At 41.7% G+C, this 20,879-nt stretch overlaps 2 protein-coding genes across 4 annotated transcripts in view; one reads left to right on the top strand and one right to left on the bottom strand.

The window, feature by feature from the left end:
* MYO1B (myosin IB) overlaps positions 1-8,566 on the bottom strand; it is a 165,779-nt gene extending 157,213 nt beyond the window's left edge. The window contains exon 1 of the mRNA XM_083627132.1: positions 7,321-8,566. The gene's annotated coding sequence lies outside the window, so the exon portion shown is untranslated. The remainder of the gene's footprint in view (positions 1-7,320) is intronic.
* A 6,767-nt stretch (positions 8,567-15,333) lies between these two features.
* The window catches only part of STAT4 (signal transducer and activator of transcription 4), a 34,245-nt gene continuing 28,699 nt past the window's right edge, over positions 15,334-20,879 (top strand). Inside the window, exons 1-3 of one of the 3 annotated variants that reach the window (XM_083628802.1) lie at positions 15,334-15,666; positions 19,020-19,148; positions 20,175-20,319. In XM_083628802.1, coding sequence (XP_083484928.1) covers positions 19,021-19,148; positions 20,175-20,319 — 273 coding nt within the window. In that variant the 5' untranslated portion in view covers positions 15,334-15,666; position 19,020. Of the gene's footprint in view, positions 15,667-17,087; positions 18,039-19,019; positions 19,149-20,174; positions 20,320-20,879 lie in introns of those variants that run through there. The other 2 variants (XM_083628801.1, XM_083628800.1) reach the window with 2 other exon arrangements.

The raw sequence follows: 20,879 nt of genomic DNA, 5'->3' as shown, positions 1-20,879 counted from the left end.
TCTGGTTTCTTGGGGAAAGTATATTTAAATACCTTTTTAAGTTCATTATAGATCATTTCCCAGAATGCCTTAATCTTCGGGCAAGTCCACCAAAGATGAAAAAATGTACCTTCAGTTTCTTTACATTTCCAACATTTGTTATCAGGCACATGGTAAATCTTTGCAAGCTTGACTGGGGTTATGTACCACCTATATATCATTTTCATAATGTTTTCTCTTAAGGCATTACATGCCGTAAATTTTATCCCGGTGGTCCACAACTTTTCCCAATCAGCAAACAAGATATTATGACCAATGTCCTGAGCCCATTTAATCATGACCGATTTAACCGTTTCATCTTGTGTATTCCATTTCAGCAGCAAATTGTACATTTTGGACAAATTCTTAGTACTGGGTTCTAACAGTTCTGTCTCCAATTTTGATTTTTCCACCTGGAAGCCAATTTTACTGTCCAGTTTAAACGCTTCGTTTATTTGATGGTAGTGGAACCAGTCTCTCACCTTCCCTTTTAATTTCTCAAAACTCTGCAATCTCAATTTGTCCCCTTCCTTTTCCAAAATTTCCCAGTATCTTGGCCACTTGGACTCCATATTTAACTTTTTAACTGCCTTAGCTTCCATTGGCGACAGCCACCTTGGAGTTTTATTTTCCAGCAAGTCTTTATATCTGACCCAGACATTTAGTAGTGCTTTTCTGACAATATGATTTTTGAAACTTTTATGTGCTTTAACCTTGTCATACCACAAATATGCATGCCACCCAAAAATGTTATTAAAACCTTCCAAATCCAAAATGTCTGTGTTTTCAAGAAGTAGCCATTCTTTCAGCCAGCAGAAAGCTGCCGCTTCATAGTAAAGTTTAAAGTCTGGCAGGGCAAACCCCCCTCTTTCCTTTGAATCCGTGATAGTTGTTGTTCTCTTTGACATCTGGTGGGAGGGCGTTCCACAGGGAGGGCGCCACTACCGAGAAGGCCCTCTGCCTGGTTCCCTGTAACTTGTAAATCTTCTTCAAACATATGTTCTTCTTGTTCTCTGATTCTGTATGTTTAAGCCTGCAAGTTGTGCATATTCTGTCAACACCCAAAGGTTTAGAATCATAGCATCGTACAGCTGGAAGGGACACCCCAGGGTCATCTAGTCTAACCCCCTGCAATGCAGAAATCTCAACTAAATCATACATGACAGCTGGCCATCCAACCTCTGCTTAAAATCCTCCAGGGAAGGAGAGTGCTCAACCTCCCGAGGGGGACTGTTCCACTGTCCAACAGCTCTTACCCTCAGAAAGTATTTCCTGATGTTTAGCTATAATCTCCTTTCTTGTAACTTGAAGCTGTTGGTTCGAGTCCTACCCTCCAGATCACACATACATACACAAACACACACACATACCATAATATGGCATCTCCCTCTAAATTTCCTCATGCTGGGAGATGCCGAGGCTCAGGAAACACAACTGTTTGCATTCAGGAGTCCTGCTCATATAATCTCATTAGTAGTTTCTCAATAGGTCATGGGAGGAAATGCACTCTGCACCTGCTCAGAGGTGCTCTCACCTCTTCATACTTCCCGCATTTTGCCCAGGCACTGATGGACACCTGGGCCCACAGCTGCAAACTTGAATAAAATATTGCGGGGAGCCCAGGTAAGCCCCACCCTGCACAACTGATCACAACATGTGGCACACACCCATTGGAATCGCAATGCTCATCAACCAGGGGATGGGGGCAGCTAACTCAGATATTTTATTTTTGGGGCCGAAGGGACCTCGGCCCCTAGGAGTTGGCTGCTATACTGGGGCTGAACTCTTTGCCTGGACAAATTTAAGCCTTCTGGAAAGAGAGGAAATCTCAGGAAACTCACAATAAGATTGTAGTCTAGTTTTACGAGATCCAGGATGGCTGCACTTTTGTTTACAGTGCAGAGGTGTACATAGGCTCCCTTGCGCCCTTGACAAGGAATTATACCAGCACTTCCCTGGACCCAGGGAGTGTGCAGACCAGCGGGCAGGCTCCTAGCCACTCTGAGCCAAATTGGTGAGTCACATTGTGCCCTTCCCACCGGACCTCCATCCTTGGCGGAGGCCAACCTGGACTACAGGTAGGCCCCTGTTCCAGTGTCTATGGGAAAGGCTCCAAAATGTATTTTAAGGCAAGGTGGCTGCTTTCTTGACTGCTGCTCTACAGACTCACTTCAAATGGCAGCCTCTGAGAGAATAATTGTACTTTTCTTTCTGACAAGGAGGGCATCCAGAAGAACCATGTATTCTGAGATAAAACCTCCGACTAAGGGCTCTGACTAAGAGAGCCAGTGTGGTGTAGTGGTTAAGAGCAGTGGACTCATAATCTGGTGAACCGGGTTCGATTCTCTGCTCCTCCACATGCAGCTGCTGAGTGACCTTGGGTTAGTCACACTTCTCTGAAGTTTGTTGTGGGGGAGGGAGGGAAAGGAGATTGTTGGCCGCTTTGAGACTCCTTAGGGTAGTGATAAAGCGGGATATCAAATCAAAAACTCTTCTTCTCTTCTCAGGACACTTGCTTTTCCTCCACGTCGGTCTAGTTAACATCTTAAGTGTCTATGCTTTCACCATGTACATCCAGCTCCCCTTGCTTTTATCAGATCCCTACATTTCTGGATGCTGGCCACTTCAACCTGCACATTGTGTTAAAGAGATGGCCTGTATCTTAGGAATCACACAGGGAGGGGCTGGATCTAGATTAGGTACCCAGCAAGTACAATGGGGTACCCTTTGCTGCTTGACCCACGCTGGTGAAAATTGCTCCCACCCAACTATTTATTTATTTAGAAGCATTTCTACGCTGCTTAATGTTTTTAAAATCCCTAGCAGCATACAGAATGAATATAAAAACAAGAAAACAGTACAGTGGTATCTTGGTAATCGAACGGCTTGGCTCCTGAACAAAGAGGCTCCCGAATGCCGCAAACCCAGAAGTGAGTGTTCCGGTTTGCGAAGGTTTTTTGGAAGCTGAACATCCGACATGGCTTCTGATTGGGTGCAGGAAGCTCCTGCAGCCAATCGGAAGCTGCAGTGCATTGGTTTTCAAACCGTTTTGGGAGTCAAACAGACTTCCGGAATGGATTACGTTCGAGAACCAAGGTACCGCTGTACAATAAAAAGAGTAAAACAGCTTGACAAGTAAATATAGGAATTCAGGACTAACTGGTGCCTAGGAAGGCCTGAGCATGAAGGTACATTTTGGCAAGTTGTCTGAAGCAACTGATAGATGATACTTCACCTATGGCAGAGGGAAGCGTATTCCACACTTCAGGAGCAATGACAGAAACTTCCTATTTTCAGGTCACCACCCCATGTTACTCTGTAGGGTGTGGTGCTACAAGTTAAATTTCCCCCATGACCTAAGTGACCTTAGCTCTTAACAATGGTAGGCAGCCTTTCAGGCAACCTGGTCATTTGTTGTCATTTGCCACAGAAGAGAAGCTAATATTGGTGCCACTTTTGTTGTAAAGGTGAGCAAGAGTACTTGTTGACCTGCCCTGAGCATTTTACAGGTGGACGTTTTGGAGACTATCACTTTTAGTTCACCAACCCTACTCCAATATATTCAGCAGGCAGCCAAAAGGAAATTTTGTTCTGAAAACGGAATGCCTCGTGCACATGGAGGGAAATTTTGTGAATAAAATCTACGACCCTGGCTGACAAATACACCTCTATTGTAGCACTTCCAGCAAATCCACTCCTCCCTTACACGGGTATTGGGGCAACATCCCATAATATTCTGAAGCATGCCGGAAGGCTGCCACTGTTTTTTATGGGCAGCAGTGCCGTGCCTTGAACAGCTGCCAACAGGCAGTAATAATTAAAAGGTGGCACTTTGGTGGCAAGAAGATGGAAGTTTTAGCAAGGAGAACCCCAGCTTCTTGAACTGATTCCTGCCTGCTATATAGCTTGTTCAGAGCAAAAAACTCCTGGTTCCTGTGTTAATGCTGCAACTCTATGTGGGTCCAACCACAAGGTCTTGTGGTATTAGGCAAATCTAAGCATGTTTATTTCAACAGCTAGAGGCTTGCCTAACTTTGCATAGGATTGGGCTATAAAGTACAGTAGTACCTCTGGTTACGTACTTAATTCATTCCGGAGGTCCGTTCTTAACCTGAAACTGTTCTTAACCTGAAGCACCAGTTTAGCTAATGGGGCCTCCCGCCGCTGCCGCGCGATTTCTGTTCCCCTCCTGAAGCAAAGTTCTTAACCCGAGGTACTATTTCTGGGTTAGCGGAGTCTGTAACCGGAAGAGTATGTAACCCGAGGTACACCTGTAGCAATATCTATTGTTATAGATTTGGATGGAATCCTCCTAAACCCTAGAAATTAATAAATGGTAGGATTTTGATTATTTGGAATGTGAAGGGAGAAATACAAGCTCCAGAGGAATTCCTAAACTAACTTATGCAAAACGACCTGGCCAAACTAGGCCCATCAAGAAGAAATACAGGGCCACTGAGAGTCATTGGCAATGAAAGAGAACTGTCCTCCTTCTGGCACTGAGGTGTGAACAGAGATTGGGGGTTGGGTGCGTGAGGGGACAGGAAAAGAGAGCTTTTAGCACGGTGTTCTGGGAAGAAGGGGGAAGAACGAATGGGATCGATCTTGGGCAAACCAGCTGAAGGCTGGCTGGGAGAGATGCCTTGGACTCCACGGCTGCACTGCTGTGGGGGACAAGCCCTTCTTGAAATAGCCATTCTGTAAGATCTGGACTCCCTCTATGTAGACTAAAGGCGTAAATAGGTGAATAAACCATATTCCTTAAACCCACAACAGTCTCTGTTGTGTCTCAATTCTCCAAAGGAACACAGATCCTGACTGAAATCCCTTGGAACCTTGCATAGAGTGGGGATGGCACCCAACTTTTGTAATACTATTTACATGGAAGGAAGCCTCATTGACATCAGTGGGAGTTACATTTAAATAGATGTGCTTAAGACCAAGCAGTTAGTCTACTCTAATTGAACTCTATAACTTGAACTCTATAACTTTCCACCATGATGTGGAAAAGTTTGTATTGCACAAAGGTTGCAAGCCTACCCAAGCGTGGGTGGACAAACCACGTAACATAATTATGGGAGTTGAAGAAGGTGATGAGTGCATCCTACCAACTTTAGAAGTCAGGTGTGTCTGTGTGTGTGTGTGTGTGTGTCTTCACTCCCACCCTAGCCTTGACTTTTGATGTTAACAAAATATTAACCTATGATTATGGAACCATACATACCTATTAGATGGTTTGAAGTATTTGGTTTGAAGCTCCCCACAAACTGAGCAGCTGATACTTCAAACATGGGTTTCTTACTTAACTTTAACTATGGAAAATTAGGGATCCCCTCCAAACCAGTGCCAAACTGTTGCAGTTGTTTTTGCAGCAAAAACCCTGTGCAAGACACCCTGAATTTCAGACTAAGCTTGTTTTAGAATTTAATTAAGGCTGGTGTGTTAAAACTGGTTGTTAGACCCATGTATGTTAACACATGGGTCTAACAACCAGTTTTAACACACCAGCCTTAATTAAATTCTAAAACTAGCTTAATACATCTTAACGTGTATTAGACACTTATAAATCCCAAGAAATTAACATGTGTTAAGACAGGCTTCCTCAACCTTGGCCCTCCAGATGTTTTTGGCCTACAACTCCCATGATCCCTAGCTAGCAGAACCAGTGGTCAGGGATGATGGGAACTGTAGTCTCAAAACATCTGGAGGGCTGAGGTTGAGGAAGCCTGTGTTAAGAACTAATTAAGCCAGGCTGGCGTCCTGCATGAGGTAACTGAGCCATTAGAACACAAAGCATCAAAGGAATTCAGTGTGAGGCTACAAATAGGTGAGGCCCCTTTCACTCTACAGACAAAGGGAAGCCATGGGTTTTGGAATAGCTGAGTGTTATGAGTTATGCAACAGAGAAGGAAGTAATGGGCTGGAGAGAGAGAATAAGAGAGCCATGGCTAGGGTCTGTTTGAATCCAATGCTACTCTTATTTTGAAAGGCAGAACCTCTTGAGGTATAAATGCTGTGGATCCCTCCATCCTAGGCTTAGGTTATATATCATAAAGACACCAGTCTCTGCTGTTCCTCATTGTCCAAAATGAAACACAGACCCTCAGGGTCCCTTTCAACATGATTCTATGTGACTGCCAATGAATACTTAGAATTTCATACAAACTCGCCACACAAATGCAACCTCATGATCCACTGCAACAAGCATTGGCATGTTGAGCTGACCTACGACAATATCACAACGCATCAGGCTGATGAAGCTGCATTGGAAACAGTTACTACAGACAGATACAGCAATGCCTTGTCATTCCAAGTTGTTATGGGGTATGAATGGGGCAGAAATGGGATATAACATGATGGGATGTAGGGGCTAGAATTTAAGGAATTCAGCCAATCTATCCTAATAAAGGAAATATATGACTTTATTGACACTGGATTTCACGATCCTTGGCCAAGGTGGCTATTTGAGTTTTAGCCAGAAAGTCATTCGAAGGAGCAATGTAATTATGAGAAGATTAAACTGTTGGGGAAGTGGAACAACCTTCCTTGGTGAATTAATAACTTTGAAACAATGTCTTGCTTTGCTTCCACAATGTACTTTTAGCCCATGGAATGCTAGCTTCCTCGCCATTATTCTTTCTGACACTCTGGTACATTTGCCAACATTGGCGCTTGTATTGTGCAGCTAAGGGCCTTTCCAGAGATTTGAAGTGACTGGAACATTCAGATTTGATTGGTGGAAGTTCAGCATTGTCCCAGAGAACTATCCAGTGGTGGATGGGGGGGGGGGGCTGAAGGTCCAACCAACTGGAAGTTAATTTTTCTGAGAAGGCAACCAGCTCAGTGCTATCAGGGTTAAATGACCGCATTTAATGTTATTTACAGACAGTAGCTGAGTGTATTTTTTTGAGTCCTGGGCAGAGGGAACACTGGCTCTTTACAGTGATGTCAGAATCTGTTTTTATTATAATATTTTTACAGGATATCCCAGTTGAGCTAGATAGCATGTTTACAATGAAGCCTTGTCCAAGGACAGCTTAACACTATTATACAATACATACAGCAGTACAAAGCAGTTACAGTACAAGCTACCAGCATGTTGTAAATCATGTCAAAGCTTCATGTTACACCTGATTAACTAGCTGGCTGTAACGTTAGCAAACGATCCAAGAACATTTGCTTCGCTGTTGCAAAGGGTGCTGGCAGGATGAATATTGTCTGGTTGTCAGTTCATATGAGAGAGACTTTGCTTTTCAGCATTTACTTCATACAAACTCTTAAGGATATACACAACACACCCACCTCAGATGGAAATGGCCTCTTCTGAGGTAGATTGGCTTCCCCACGGATGATTCATTGACGGGATCAAGTTCCAGACATCTTTGCCTTCCTCCAGCATCACTGAGGCCTTAAATATTATATAAAACTTGCTGCTGACAAAGGTGCAGAAAAAGACAATCAAAATGATCAAGGAGTTGGAACACTTTCCAAATGAATAGAGGGTGAAGTTTCAAGGGCGGAAGAAGACCGGAAGGGATATAAATGATATAAAATAGTGGATATAAAATATAAATGCTACTCCAAGAGTGCATAAAGCAAAGCTTCTCCCCACCCCCACCCCCCCGCCCTAGTTCTAGAGATTGGGTTCACCCAATGAAATTGATAGATCTGAGGCTGACAGAATACAACACCTCTTCAAATAAAATGCAGTTTGGAGATTAAAATCTACCTCCATGTGGGGGAATGAAGTCAGGGGAATCAGTTAAACTTAGCATGATCAAGAGCTCTATTTAAAACAATTTTGCAAGATTACAGTAGAGGAAATTGGTAGGCAATTTAAACTTAGGAAAGGCATGACATCACAAAGACAAGATTGCTGTTAGCACACTTGGATGTGCCCCTCATCCTGAATCTCATATGAATCACAGCTGAGTGATACTGTGGCAGGCTGGGGCATGTGCTTCTGAGTGCAGTGCTACCAGCTATGTGGCATAAGCGATGTGCAATGTTTCCGGGTCATGCTTTTGGATTGCTCTGTTACAGAGACGATGCCTACTGTCATTTTGATCTTTTAAAAATGAAAGGTCCAGCACAAATTCTGCTACCTTTACTGGGAGGAGACCTTGATGCCATTAGCACAGGACCCTGAAAAAAGTCCATGAATCCCCACCAACAAGAAGACCATTAAGTCCAGAGTCTTAACACTGCACACCTGCCCTATTGATAGGAAGCCCTGGGCAAGCAGCTTAAAAGCTCGCCAGGGACACCAACTGGCAATCTAGGAGCTTAAACCACATAGTTAATTCCAGTGTTGCTGCCCCTCCAGAGTTGCAAGCAGCAACAGATGCAAAATTGCTCCTGCTGCTGCTTCTTTTGTTGAGATCTGTGCATAACAAAATTATTCAACGGGCCAGCAATGACAGCTGGGAAAATGAAGTAATCATTGAAGTCGCTGACTTCGATGAAAACCTTTTATGTCATTCTCATTTGAATATGAGCAAAGGTGAATTGCAGTATCACAGGTAGGCTTGAGAGCAAACACGACGGCTGCTTCAAGCGATATCTTGTGAAACCCAAGACGTGAAGACAAACAGAGCCTACATGCCTGAGTATAGATAGTGTTAAGACATTTCATAATATCAGCCAGGTGAGTGATTAAGCAAGTAGTCAATTAATTTCAAGGGCGTGCTGCCATCACTGACTTCATCAGCTTCAGAAGCCTTGATCTGGGGCTGTCAGCTTTCTTTTCCTTGAAGGCTTCTGTACCTTAAACACCTGTGCAGAAAATGAGCAGAAAATCAGCAGGTGAAGCATTTCACATTGGCTATCAGAGTCTATATATGTTGCTGAAGTGACAAGCGAGCAGCCTTTCTTTCACTTCATCCCATCTCACCACAGTAGCACAAGTGCAGTAGCTCATGGCAAAGAGCAAGAATGTGGGCCCTTCCCACTGGATCGCTTAAAATGAATGGCAAGCACCACCACAGTTGTTACCGTGCACCAGGTGCTGCCAAGCTTTCACATGTTAGCACAGCGACACCTGAGAGAAGCGACACCTGCACTACTTCGAGTAATGCAAGGACTGATGTATGCAGGCAGCAGAAGTGGGAGATGGCGCAGTTCTGAGAGAGTAGAATGAAACTGCTAATTTAGACCAAAGGTGGAGGTTGGGGGATAGCAGTTTCTAATGCTTTGCCGTAGATATACATTCAACAACAAAAAGCCTTTTCCACACAACTGTAAACCTGTAATAAAAGGGCTAGCATATTTCTCATTGACATGTTACTTTTCCACTCACAGGGATTTTTTAATTCTTTAAACAACACAGCGTTCACAAAGCAGTTTCAACTGTCTTTCAGTCTGAAATGGTCCAGTCCTTAAGAATGCCATTGGTGTCAGTATGGAATAATGGTGCTATGAGACCTCTGCTGGTAGTTTGTATTCACAGCAATCTCAATTTGAACAGCTAGAGAGGTGTGTGTTTGTGTGTGTGTGTGTTTAATCAATCAGAAGTAGAGGTGGGTGAATATTCTATTTCTAGTCAGTGTTATGTGCTCATTAATAAGGCCATTCAAATACTTTTCTACATTAATTACACACACACACACACACACACACACACACACAGTTGTACCTTGGAAGTCGAACAGAATCTGTTACGGAAGTCCATTCAACTTCCAAAACGTTCAGAAACCAAAGCGCAGCTTCTGACTGACTGTAGGAAGTTCCTGCAGCCAAACAGAAGCCGCAGAAGCCACAATGGATGTTTGGGTTCCAAATAACTTTCGCAAACCGGAACACTCACTTCTGGGTTTAGGTATGACTGTATATAAAATTCATATTTAAAATGAGCACATCTGGTCACAAAATAGCCATTTGAATACATATTTAATGCCAATTTGCTTTATTAACGTGGAATTATTATTTACATTTATAAACTGCCCATCACCCAGAAGGATCCCAGGGTGATACATATATAGTGACAACGATAAATCATTTAATTTAAATATCACTAAAATCACATTAGACTGATAAAAACATTTTTTGCATACACCACTGAAAAAGCATTTATAAGCTGAAACTCGACTTTCATTTTTCCCAAAGAACATCTGGGTGGCGCAGTTATCACCAGCTGGTTGCCATTCTTTTGTGCAACCATATCTTTTTATTTCATTGCAGTGGTACAGTTATTATTGGAATATATTTTGACAGCAGACTGAAATTTTAGATATGGAATCACATACAGTTTTTGTATCTTATTGTTGTGAACGTACATATGACTATTTGTTAATAACTGTATTGACCTTCGGGCCATAGCTTTGTTTGTTTTAAGTTCCTAATATTCATGCATGATATATAGTAAGATATGGCATTCATTTGTCTCTAGATAGTAGTCAGAAAAGTAGCCACATTGGTTTGTTACAACAATAATAAAATGCAACGGCAAAGAGGCCTGTGGTACATTCAAGCATAAACAACTTATGGTAGTAGGAACTTTGTAAGCAAAAACCTATTTTATCAGATGCATACAGAGAGATTTGAAGGGCAACTTGTATTCTCTGAGAGCCCATTTAACTGGACAATACATTCAAAGATATGTGTTTGGCACTCAAGGACTAGGTAAGTATTATTATTTGTAGCCTCAAAAGGTGTTTTTCGTATTTTTACTTAACTTTCAATTCGTTTTTTCAAAAACAGCATGTAGCAATATTTTAAACTAATTCTTTTGTGTATATATATATATATATATATATATATATATATATATATATATAAAAATAAGATTTTGTTTTTATGCCAAACATTTCTTATCTACACAGAGCAGAGGAAGCCCAAGGTCAAAACACATTTGGGTTCTTTGATACTTTGTGAGCCATATCTGTTCATATCACTGATCTTTTGTCAATAGACTGTAGGTGTTTGGATTCTTTTGCTTTGGGGGGGGGGGGGGAGAGAGAGAGAGAGAGAGAGAGAGAGAGAGAGAGAGAGAGAGAGATATTTCCATTGTCATTAGATTCCATAAAATCATTTTTACATACCAAATATATTTCATGATAGCTTGTAAGTTAATTTTTAGATCCTTTTTTAAGCACATGTATGTGGACAGAGACAGTGGATATACATAGCAAGGCTGAAGTATGAACCCCCATATATTGTATCTTCTCAGTACACACTCATGGACAGCAGCTCAAAATTCGGAGTTTGTGGCACAAAAGTCCCGGGAAAGGTTTTCAGGTGATACTAGATGTCAGGATCATGATGTACACGATAAGAGGCTTCAGAATCCTGTATAGAGCTGGTCATGTACTAGACAGCCAGCAGAGGATATCGTTCAACCACTTCATATTTGATTGAATAAAGACAAACACTACAGACAACAGAACCACTGCTGTCACAACCTTGGTAATATTATAGCAACGGGGGGGGGTGAACTAGATTACCCTTGAGGTCCCTTCCAACTCTACAATTACATGATTCTGTAAGAAAGGCAACAATAACAGGAAGAATTAAAGGAATTATTGGAAACTCAAGGCAGTAGAGATATAAGATGATCAGAGCCCCACTGAACTTGAAGCATGGGAAGCCCCAATAAAAGTTTATAATTTGGCAGAATATTTGGACTATATGATATGTATTTGTATAATTTCGAATATTTAATGTGATTGGATTGAATTGTTAAAATGGAAAATTTAATAAAAATTATTTAAAATAAAAATAAAAATACATGATTCTATAGTTCTATGATTCTCTGTGTGGCTCAAGTTTAGGTCTGAGAGGGACGTGTCAAGATGGCTGAAGCGATAAGAAGGTTCCTATAATTCCTACAGTCATAGCCAGGGCCAGCCCACACATGAAGCAAGGTGAGGCGACTGCCTCAGGTGACAGGATCCACAGGGGCAGCAGATCCTGATGTAGATCTTTATACCTCTTTTGCTCCTGATATAGATCTTCATTTACCCCTTCTTCCCTGATGGCAAGAAAGGAGCCATTTTGTGGTTTGTCTGTGCCAAAATGTCTTGGACCGGCTCTGGTCACAGCCATGCTTGTAAATTTGCAGCTAGAATCATGCTGTAGTCCATGGGTAGGCAAACTAAGGCCCGGGGGCTGGATCCAGCCCAAACACCTTCTAAATCCGGCCCACAGACGGTCTGGGAATCAGCGTGTTTTTACATGAGTAGAATGTGTGCTTTTATGCAAAATGCATCTCTGGGTTATTTGTGGGGCACAGGAATTCGTTCATCCCCCCCCCAAAAAATATAGTCCGGCCCCCCGCAACGTCTGAGGGACGGTGGACCGGCCCCCAGCTGAAAAAGTTTGCTGACCCCTGTGACCCTTTTCCAGTGCGGCATTTTGGATTGACCCTGCATGTCTGTGTCGAACACAACTTTTACTATCAAGATCACATGTGTTGACAAGCCTTTGAAAGTACCCCTTACCTAGTCATCTGTGGCACAGTAAGAATTGCCTCCAAGCAACCAGGCAGAAATACCTATAGAAACAAGAAAGCCAGTTCATTCTCTCTCTCTCTTTCTCCAAATTTCCCCACCCTTTTTTTATGATGTCGATGTTCCACAGATGATTAACGTAGGTTTCTGTGGTCTGGCAAGCTAGAAAACATTTTTTGTTGTTGTTACTTTTATGGACGTATCTGCAAAGCTGATTTATCAAGGTTGGGTGACTTTACTGGATAGCATCCCCTTTATGGATAATTCAACACGTTTCTCTCCAGTCTGCATACCCAGCACATCCTACCCACGTGTATCTTTGGAAGAAAAATATCTGCCTTTGCCTGGCACCCTTCCTGGAATTGCACCACATTGTGTTGTGGAAATATGCAGTCTATGCGATTTCTGATCAGAGCATAGTCGCATAGTGGCTAAGCTATTTCCACAAAAGCATCTGGTCAAATGAATCTGCCATGAAATCACTAGGGGGCCTTAAGCAAGCCGCAGGCTTCCCACCCTGTCTGCAATAGAGGGGAGAATAATATGGGGCTGTTGTAAGGATTGCAGCTAGGTAATGAATGTAAAGTAATTTCAACACTCAACAGCATTCTACACGTTAAGCATTTTACGTAACCCTCATGAATACAGGGTTCGAGAGCATTCCCTATACATTTTTGAGAGCGCTTTCTCCATCCCACTTTCTTTGTGATCTTTGTGATTTCACAGTGATCCATGCAACGGTCACCTCCAGGCTTGACTACTGTAATTCGCTCTACGCGGGGCTGCCCTTGAAGCTGTCCCAGAAACTCCAGCGAGTGCAGAATGCTGCAGCGAGGCTCCTCATGGGGTCTCTGCCATGGGAGCATATTCATCCAGTGCTTTTCAAGCTGCACTGGCTCCCGGTGGAGTACAGGGTCAGATTTAAGGTGTTGCCTTTGACCTTTAAAGCCCTTCACGGCCTAGGACCCTTGTACCTACGAGACCGCCTCTCCCATTATGCCCCACGGAGAGCCTCAAGGTCCATAAATAGCAACACCCTAGTGGTCCCGGGCCCTAAGGAAGTTAGATTAGCTTCAACCAGAGCCAGGGCCTTCTCAACACTGGCTCCGGCCTGGTGGAACGCTCTGTCTCATGAGACCAGGGCCCTGCAGGATCTGATTTCTTTCCGCAGGGCCTGTAAGACAGAGTTGTTCCGCCTGGCCTTTGGCTTGGAGCCAATTTGAATCCCTCCCTCCCTCCCTTTCTTTCTTTTTTCTTTTCCTTTCTCCTCCTGCGATGAGGCTACATTTTAATATTTTAATGTTTCAATATTTTAATGTTGTATTTTAATTTTGTTATTAAGTTGTAATTATTTAACTTGTTTTTATTATTGCTTGTTAGCCGCCCTGAGCCCGGCCTTGGCTGGGGAGGGCGGGGTATAAATAAAAATTATAATAATAATAATTATTATTTGTTCTTCAGGAATCGGAGTGGTGCTCTTTGGCTGGTTGTCATCCAATGTCCTTTTAAAATGTGGGGGAGGGTTATTGGGTTGTTTGGGTTTTTATTTTGTGGTTTCTGTATTGTGCTTTTATCCTGCGAACCGCCCTGAGACCTGCAGGTATAGGACGGTAGACCAATTTAATTAATTGGTTGATTATAATGTTAGGGGGGAGCAGAAGCTCCATTAGTTTTTTTTATTGATTTGGAGGGGCAGCTGCCCCCCATGCTCCTTTCAGGGGAAATGGCAGGGGGGTGGGTTACTTGGTGGTGCTTGTTTTTTATTTTGTGGTTTTATATATTGATTTTGTGTTCTGTGAACCACCCTGAGACCTCCAGGTATAGGGCGGTAAACCGATTTAATTAATTAATTATAATGTCTGCGTGAGGGAGGCAAAACCTGTGTTTGGTATTTTTTTAATTGGTTTTTATCGATTTGGAGGGACAGCTGCCTCCCTCCCCACCCCACCCCCCGTTCCCATCAGGGGTAATGGCGGGGCACAAATATATTAATGTGGTTTTTTGGGGGTGGGGGTGATTGGGTTGTTGTTGTTCGTTTTATTTTGATTACGTGATTTTTGTGGCTTTATATTTGGGTTTTACGTTCCGTGAACCACCCTGAGACCTCTGGGCATAGGGCAGTATATGAATCCAAATAATAATAATAGTAATAATAATAATAATGGTATTCTGTGGCTGAATATTCTTTGACAGAGAACAGAGTGGAAAGGAGAAAAGAGAAAGAGAGGCTGAAGAGAAACAACAACAACAACATAATAATAATAATGGTATTCTATGGCTGAATATTCTATGACAGAGGACAGAGCAGAAAGGAGAAAAGAGAGATAATAATAATAGTAGTAGTAGTAGTAGTAGTATTCTATGGCTGAATATTCTGTGACAGAACAGAGCGGAAAGAGAAAAGAGAGCTAACAATAATAATAATAATAATTAATAATAATAATGGTATTCTGTGGCTGAATATTCTTTGACAGAGAACAGAGTGGAAAGGAGAAAAGAGAAAGAGAGGCTGAAGAGAAACAACAACAAAAACAACAACAACAACAACAACATAATAATAATAATAATAATAGTATTCTATGGCTGAATATTCTATGACAGAGGACAGAGCAGAAAGGAGAAAAGAGAGATAATAGTAGTAGTAGTAGTAGTAGTAGTAGTAGTATTCTATGGCTGAATATTCTGTGACAGAACAGAGCGGAAAGAGAAAAGAGAGCTAATAATAATAATAATAATAATAATAATTAATAATAATGGTATTCTGTGGCTGAATATTCTGTGACAGAGAACACAGCAGAAAGGAGAAAAGAGAGAGCAATAATAATAATAATAATAATAATAATAATAATAGTAGTAGTAGTAGTAGTAGTAGTAGTAGTAGTCTATGGCTGAATATTCTGTGACAGAGAACAGAGCGGAAGGAGAAAAAAGAGAGAGAGAGAGAGACTGAAGAGAAGCTCATCCTCAGCCGAGAACACTTCGGCCTCAGCAGAGGCTCCGCGGCTGACAGGGAACTCCCCGTTTTTCCGACCGCATTTTTTATTTCTTTTACACAAACACGCACCACACACCCCGTCCCGTCCGCTCCGCTGACGCCCAGGAGCCCGGAGAGCCCGCCCAGGCACCCCCTGGACGCCCCTTCTCTCTCTATCGCCAGGCGCCGAAGCCCCTCTTCTCTCGGCTTCTGCAGCCCCTGAGGCAGGTGAGTCAAGAAGGCGCGCGAGGAAGAGAAGGGGGAGGGGGAGCCGAGAGAGGAAAGGCGGGAAGACGCCGAGAAGCGGGCAAAATTCACCTCAGAACTTCGCTTCCTCTCCTTTTTCTTTTGTCTGAGGCGGAGCTGCATGTGCCCCCCCCCCCCAGCCCCGTCACGTTTTTTTATTTAATTTTAACACCGTTAAAGCATGTTATTTCTCCCCCCCCCCTCCTCACCCGCCTCCAGGGAACTGTAGTTCGTGTGAATTTGGGAATTGTAGCTATGGGTGCCGACTTGAGGAAAGTATTTGGGAGGGAGGCTGTCCCAAGTAAGCTGGAAAACTCCATTTTATTCCTACCCTCTGCTTCCTTCTACTTGACCAGTCCACAAGAGGACCTTGCCTCTTATTCCATGACCTCTAAGCTTACTTGTATGAGGTACCTTGTCAGAAACTTTTAGAAAATCCAAAATATATATCAACAGGATATCACCTCTATCTGCAGACTTGTTGACACTTTCCAATAACTCACCTAAGTTTGTGAACAGGACTTGCCCTTGCAGAAGCTGTGCTTCAGCAAGCTTGTATATGCTTGATGATTTTATCCTTAACAATACTTTCCACCAGTTTCCCCATCCCAGCAAGATATTAAGATAACTGGCTTGTAATTTCCAGGATCCCCCATTGGTTACGTTTTTGTTTTTAAGGTGTTACATTGGCTACTTTCCAGTCCTCATGTATGGAGGCAGATCTGAAGAGCAAGTTACATATTTTTGCTAAAATATAAGCAATTCCACAACAGAGTTCTTTGAAAACTGTTGCGTGGTTGCCATCCAGATTGGGTGATTTCTCATTATTTATTTTGTCAATCAGGGCAGGAACATAATCCTTAGATTCCCCTTCTGCCCTACATATTCTTTTCTAAAGAGAGTTGCAAAGAATTCAGTTTCTCCACAAACTCCTTATCCTCCTTTAGCACACCTTTGATTCCTTTGTCATCGAAACGCCTGCCTAGATGGTTTCTACTACTAATATATTTAAAAAACTTAATGTCATCAGCAACGTGCTCCTCAAATTCTTTTTTAAAAAATATTTTTATTAAGTACAAATTAGAAAACATACATATTTACAACAAAAGAAAATACAAAAGAAAAGGAAAATACATAAAACCAAGGAAAAAAATTAGAGAGTATTTGCTCCTCAAATTCTTTTTTAGCATCGCTTACTGTCTGCTTGCACTATGCTGGCATCTTTTTGCTGCCATGATGCATCTGCAATATATATAGAAAGGTAAAGGACCCCTATACAGTGGACGCTCAGGTTGCGAACGTGATCCGTGCGGGATGCATGTTCGCAACACGCAGCGGCGTGTCTGCGCATGTGCGGGTTGCAATTCGGCACTTTGCGCATGTGCAAAGTGCGATTTTAGTGCTTCTGCGCATGCGCGACCACCAAAACCCGGAAGTAACCAGTTCTGGTACTTCCGGTTTCGGCGCATCCGTAACCCAAAAAAATGCAACCTGAAGCATCTGTAACCCGAGGTATGACTGTATAGTATGACTGTCCAGTAAAAGTCTACTATGGGGTGCGGCACTCTTCTCACTTCAGGCCAAGGGACCCGGCATATGTCCATAGACAGCTTTCTGAGTCATGTGGCCAGCATGACTAAACTGTTTCTGGTGCAACGGAACACCGTGACAGAAACCACAGTGCACAGAAATGCCGTTTATCTTCCCGCCACAGCAGTACCTATTTATCTACTTGCACTGGCATGCAAGTTGGCTGCTAGGTTGGCAGGAGCTGGAGCAGAGCAACGGGTACTCACCCCGTCATGGGGATTCGAACCGTCGACCTTCCAATCGGCAAGCCCAAGAGGCTCAGTGATTTAGACCACAGCGCCACCCGTGTCCCATCTCCAATATAAGCTCCAGTTAACTAGTTGAAACTCTAGTTTCTATTATTGTGTTTTTAAATATCTCCCAAGCATTTGGAGTGATTTGGTCCTCTTGACTTTGTTTTTCAACTTTCTTTTCACCACTCTCCTCATTGGGAGCAAGTTTCCTCTTTTGAAACCAAATGGTTCTTGATGACATACACATTGCTTGTGTTTTTCCATTGCCTGGGTTTAACAGAAAACAAACAAGTCAGCATTTGCCAGTGGTGGGGGTTTATTATTCATCATTGTCAAAGGCAACTGACTCATTTGTAAATGTGCTATACCTGTATTTTCCAGTGTAGATGAGGGGGCACTTAACCTGGGAGTAGCGCAACACTGAGTTGCTCAAATATCTTATTCTTTTTTCAAAGAAGAATTGAAACAAGAAGCTGTAGAATCATATTTCCTTTGCAAACCCTCTATGCCCAAACTCAATTTTAATACTTGGTGGGTATTGTGGTGCATTCATCTTCATTTATTTGTTTCTTTGCATAAGTGGACTTTTACATCTTGTTTGGTGATAAGAGTCAAATACCTACTAGTTTCCCAAATCTATAAACAAACAAACAAACAAACAAACTCTGCTGTGCCTTTCAAAATTGAATATCCCCAAAAGTTTGTGTTCCCAGCCCACACGGAAGGCAATACTCTCTGCTTCTCAAACATCTAAGAATAAATCCTAAAGTTATTTTAAAAGTACTGTTCATAACATTGTCCAGCTGTAGTTACTGAAGAGTGATTGAGCAGGTGTAAAGGAATTTGTTACTCTTGTTTGCAAACGACAACACAAGTTATGCCCGAACGTAAGTTGCACCCATCACACTCAAAGTGTGAAAACAAGCAACCATCATTGAAAGGCCACAGAATATCAAGGAGATCTATCAAAATGCATCTCCCAAAAAACACAAAGTGAATGATAAAACAGTATACAGTATTCTGACAACTATAAATCCTGAATAGTTCTGATTTCGAACATGTCAAATATATATGTCATATGCATGTTTATTATTATGTAAAATAAAAGCAATTCGGTATTTGAAAAGAAAAATGTTTATTTTCAAAATAAAAGTAAAACCTGGGCAAAATTTGTGCAGGCTGCACACTACAAATGTGTGATCATTTTGTAAAAGGTTATTCACCTTGAAGCAGCAAGTGCAATCTGGAGGAAAGAGTATCATATATATTTTACCTCCACTATCAAAGAGAATATGCCTTAGTACCAGTTTCTGGAAATTGAAGGTGGGCAGAGTTCTCTTGCACTCAGTGTCCTACTTGAAGTCTTCTCATAGGCTTCTGGGCAGCCACTATGAGAATAGATCCTGGACTAGACGGGTCATTGGCCCAATTTGGTGGGTTCTGCATATGTTCTTATACACTCCTGCATGATAATGTTTAATATCTCATCAAAACAAGCATTATTCTTTGTAGTATGTCTCAGTGGAATCAAGTCCAGCAGCTAGAAGCAAAATTCTTGGAACAGATAGACCAGATTTATGATGACAAATTTCCCATGGAAGTCCGACATCTGCTAGCACAATGGATTGAAAACCAGGACTGGTAAGATCAAATGTTCTTTGTCTACATATTTTTTTTAAAAAATTAATTTATCTCTCTTATAAAGCTTGAATTTTAGGAAACTTTTATGTACAGGCAGGATATTGGGTGCATAGTTATTACTGTGTGCAGATATAAATTCCAATAAAAAGCCTATCCTTAGGAATATACAGAGAACTTTTTATTATTCTGATAAAATTTTGCCTTTAATATAAAGCAGCTTTGTGCCACTTACCACATTTGTTCTCTGTTTATTTTTGATGAAAGTATTGATCAGAAATAAACAGAAAACAAATGTGGCAACTTAAGAAACTATCACAATCAAGAAACAGTAACTGTAATAACAAATATTAAGTGTGATGTGTAATGGACATGAAAAAATTGATATGAAACAAAGGATACATGTATATTATACAATATATACCAAGTGTACATTAACACAATAATCATATTTCTAAGTAACGTACAATATACTGTAGCTGTACATAATTGCTTACGTAATGCTATTAAAATTATTCCCTTTGCTATTAAAGGGTCTATAGGAATAAACACATTTTGTTAGTTGTCTTACAAAAACATAATAATATTTTAAAAGGAAAGGAACAATAATCTTCCTAGCATAGTATTAGCTCTCTCCAAAATACTGGCATACGCTTGCAGTTCTATTTTTTATGAGCTAAGCCTGTGGAAGATGATGCATTATGATAGAAACAATCTGAATTTGTAAGCAAGCCTTTTCTAAGTAGTCAGTAGCCCAGTTTTGCATGTAATGTTATCCAACCATGGTTGTACATACTAGCTCTTCAGCCTACTGAAATATTTATTGGGGTTTAATGAGTCTTTCCTCTGAACGTGCTTAGGACTTCATTCTTAAAACAAATAAGAACATGCATGAAGCTGATGATTATAGACACCCATTCTAGGGCCTAATACTTTTATTAAACAAATAATTTGGAGGCTTTTACCATTACTTTTTTGTTTTTGTTTTTCATGTTTTTGTTTTATTCATATAAATTTTGCGTTGCACAGGGAATCTGCATATAACAATGAACCTATGGCAGCCATCCTCTTGCAGAACTTACTAATAAAGCTGGACGAACATTTTGACCGCGTTTCCCAAGAGAAGAATCTCCTCTTGATACACAATCTAAAGAGAATCAGGAAAGTTCTTCAGGTGAGTCTATTGCCTTCACACACAACACCTTGAGGCTAAAGAGGAATCGTGAAGCAGTCTGTTTCATGAGCAATGAACTACCATAATTTTTATTAGGTTTCAAGCCAGGAAGATCTGCACACAGCCTCAATTTATGGAAATAGATGCAATGCATTCACTTATAAGTATCTGGTCATTACAGTCCACCAAAATCAGGGGCTTCAGTCTGCTCTTAGTTACCTGTTTACCCACGTGACCAAACCAGGGGACCAATATTTCCTATTGCAGTGTGCATCCCTTGTTTCTAGTTGTTGGTGCTGATGCAGGACGGAGGTTGCTTATTAAAGGAACGTTCCCAGTACCTTCTGTAAACTAGATGTGATATGTGAGATGCATCTACTCTACACCAAACATTTGAAGTTGCCTATGTCCTTAGGCTCAGACGGGGGCTGGTCGCACTCCCCCAGACGGTGATCCCTCTGGGGGTCCTCCCATTTGATGTAAGTCTTAGGAACCCCTGCTGCCAGATTGACCTATGGCATCACTTCCAGCAGATGGACCGCAAGTAAATGATTGCCCCA

The sequence above is a fragment of the Podarcis filfolensis genome (assembly GCF_964270895.1).
Source record: "Podarcis filfolensis genome assembly, chromosome: 1".
Taxonomy (NCBI): domain Eukaryota; kingdom Metazoa; phylum Chordata; class Lepidosauria; order Squamata; family Lacertidae; genus Podarcis; species Podarcis filfolensis.
This window is presented reverse-complemented; position numbering and strand designations above follow the sequence as displayed.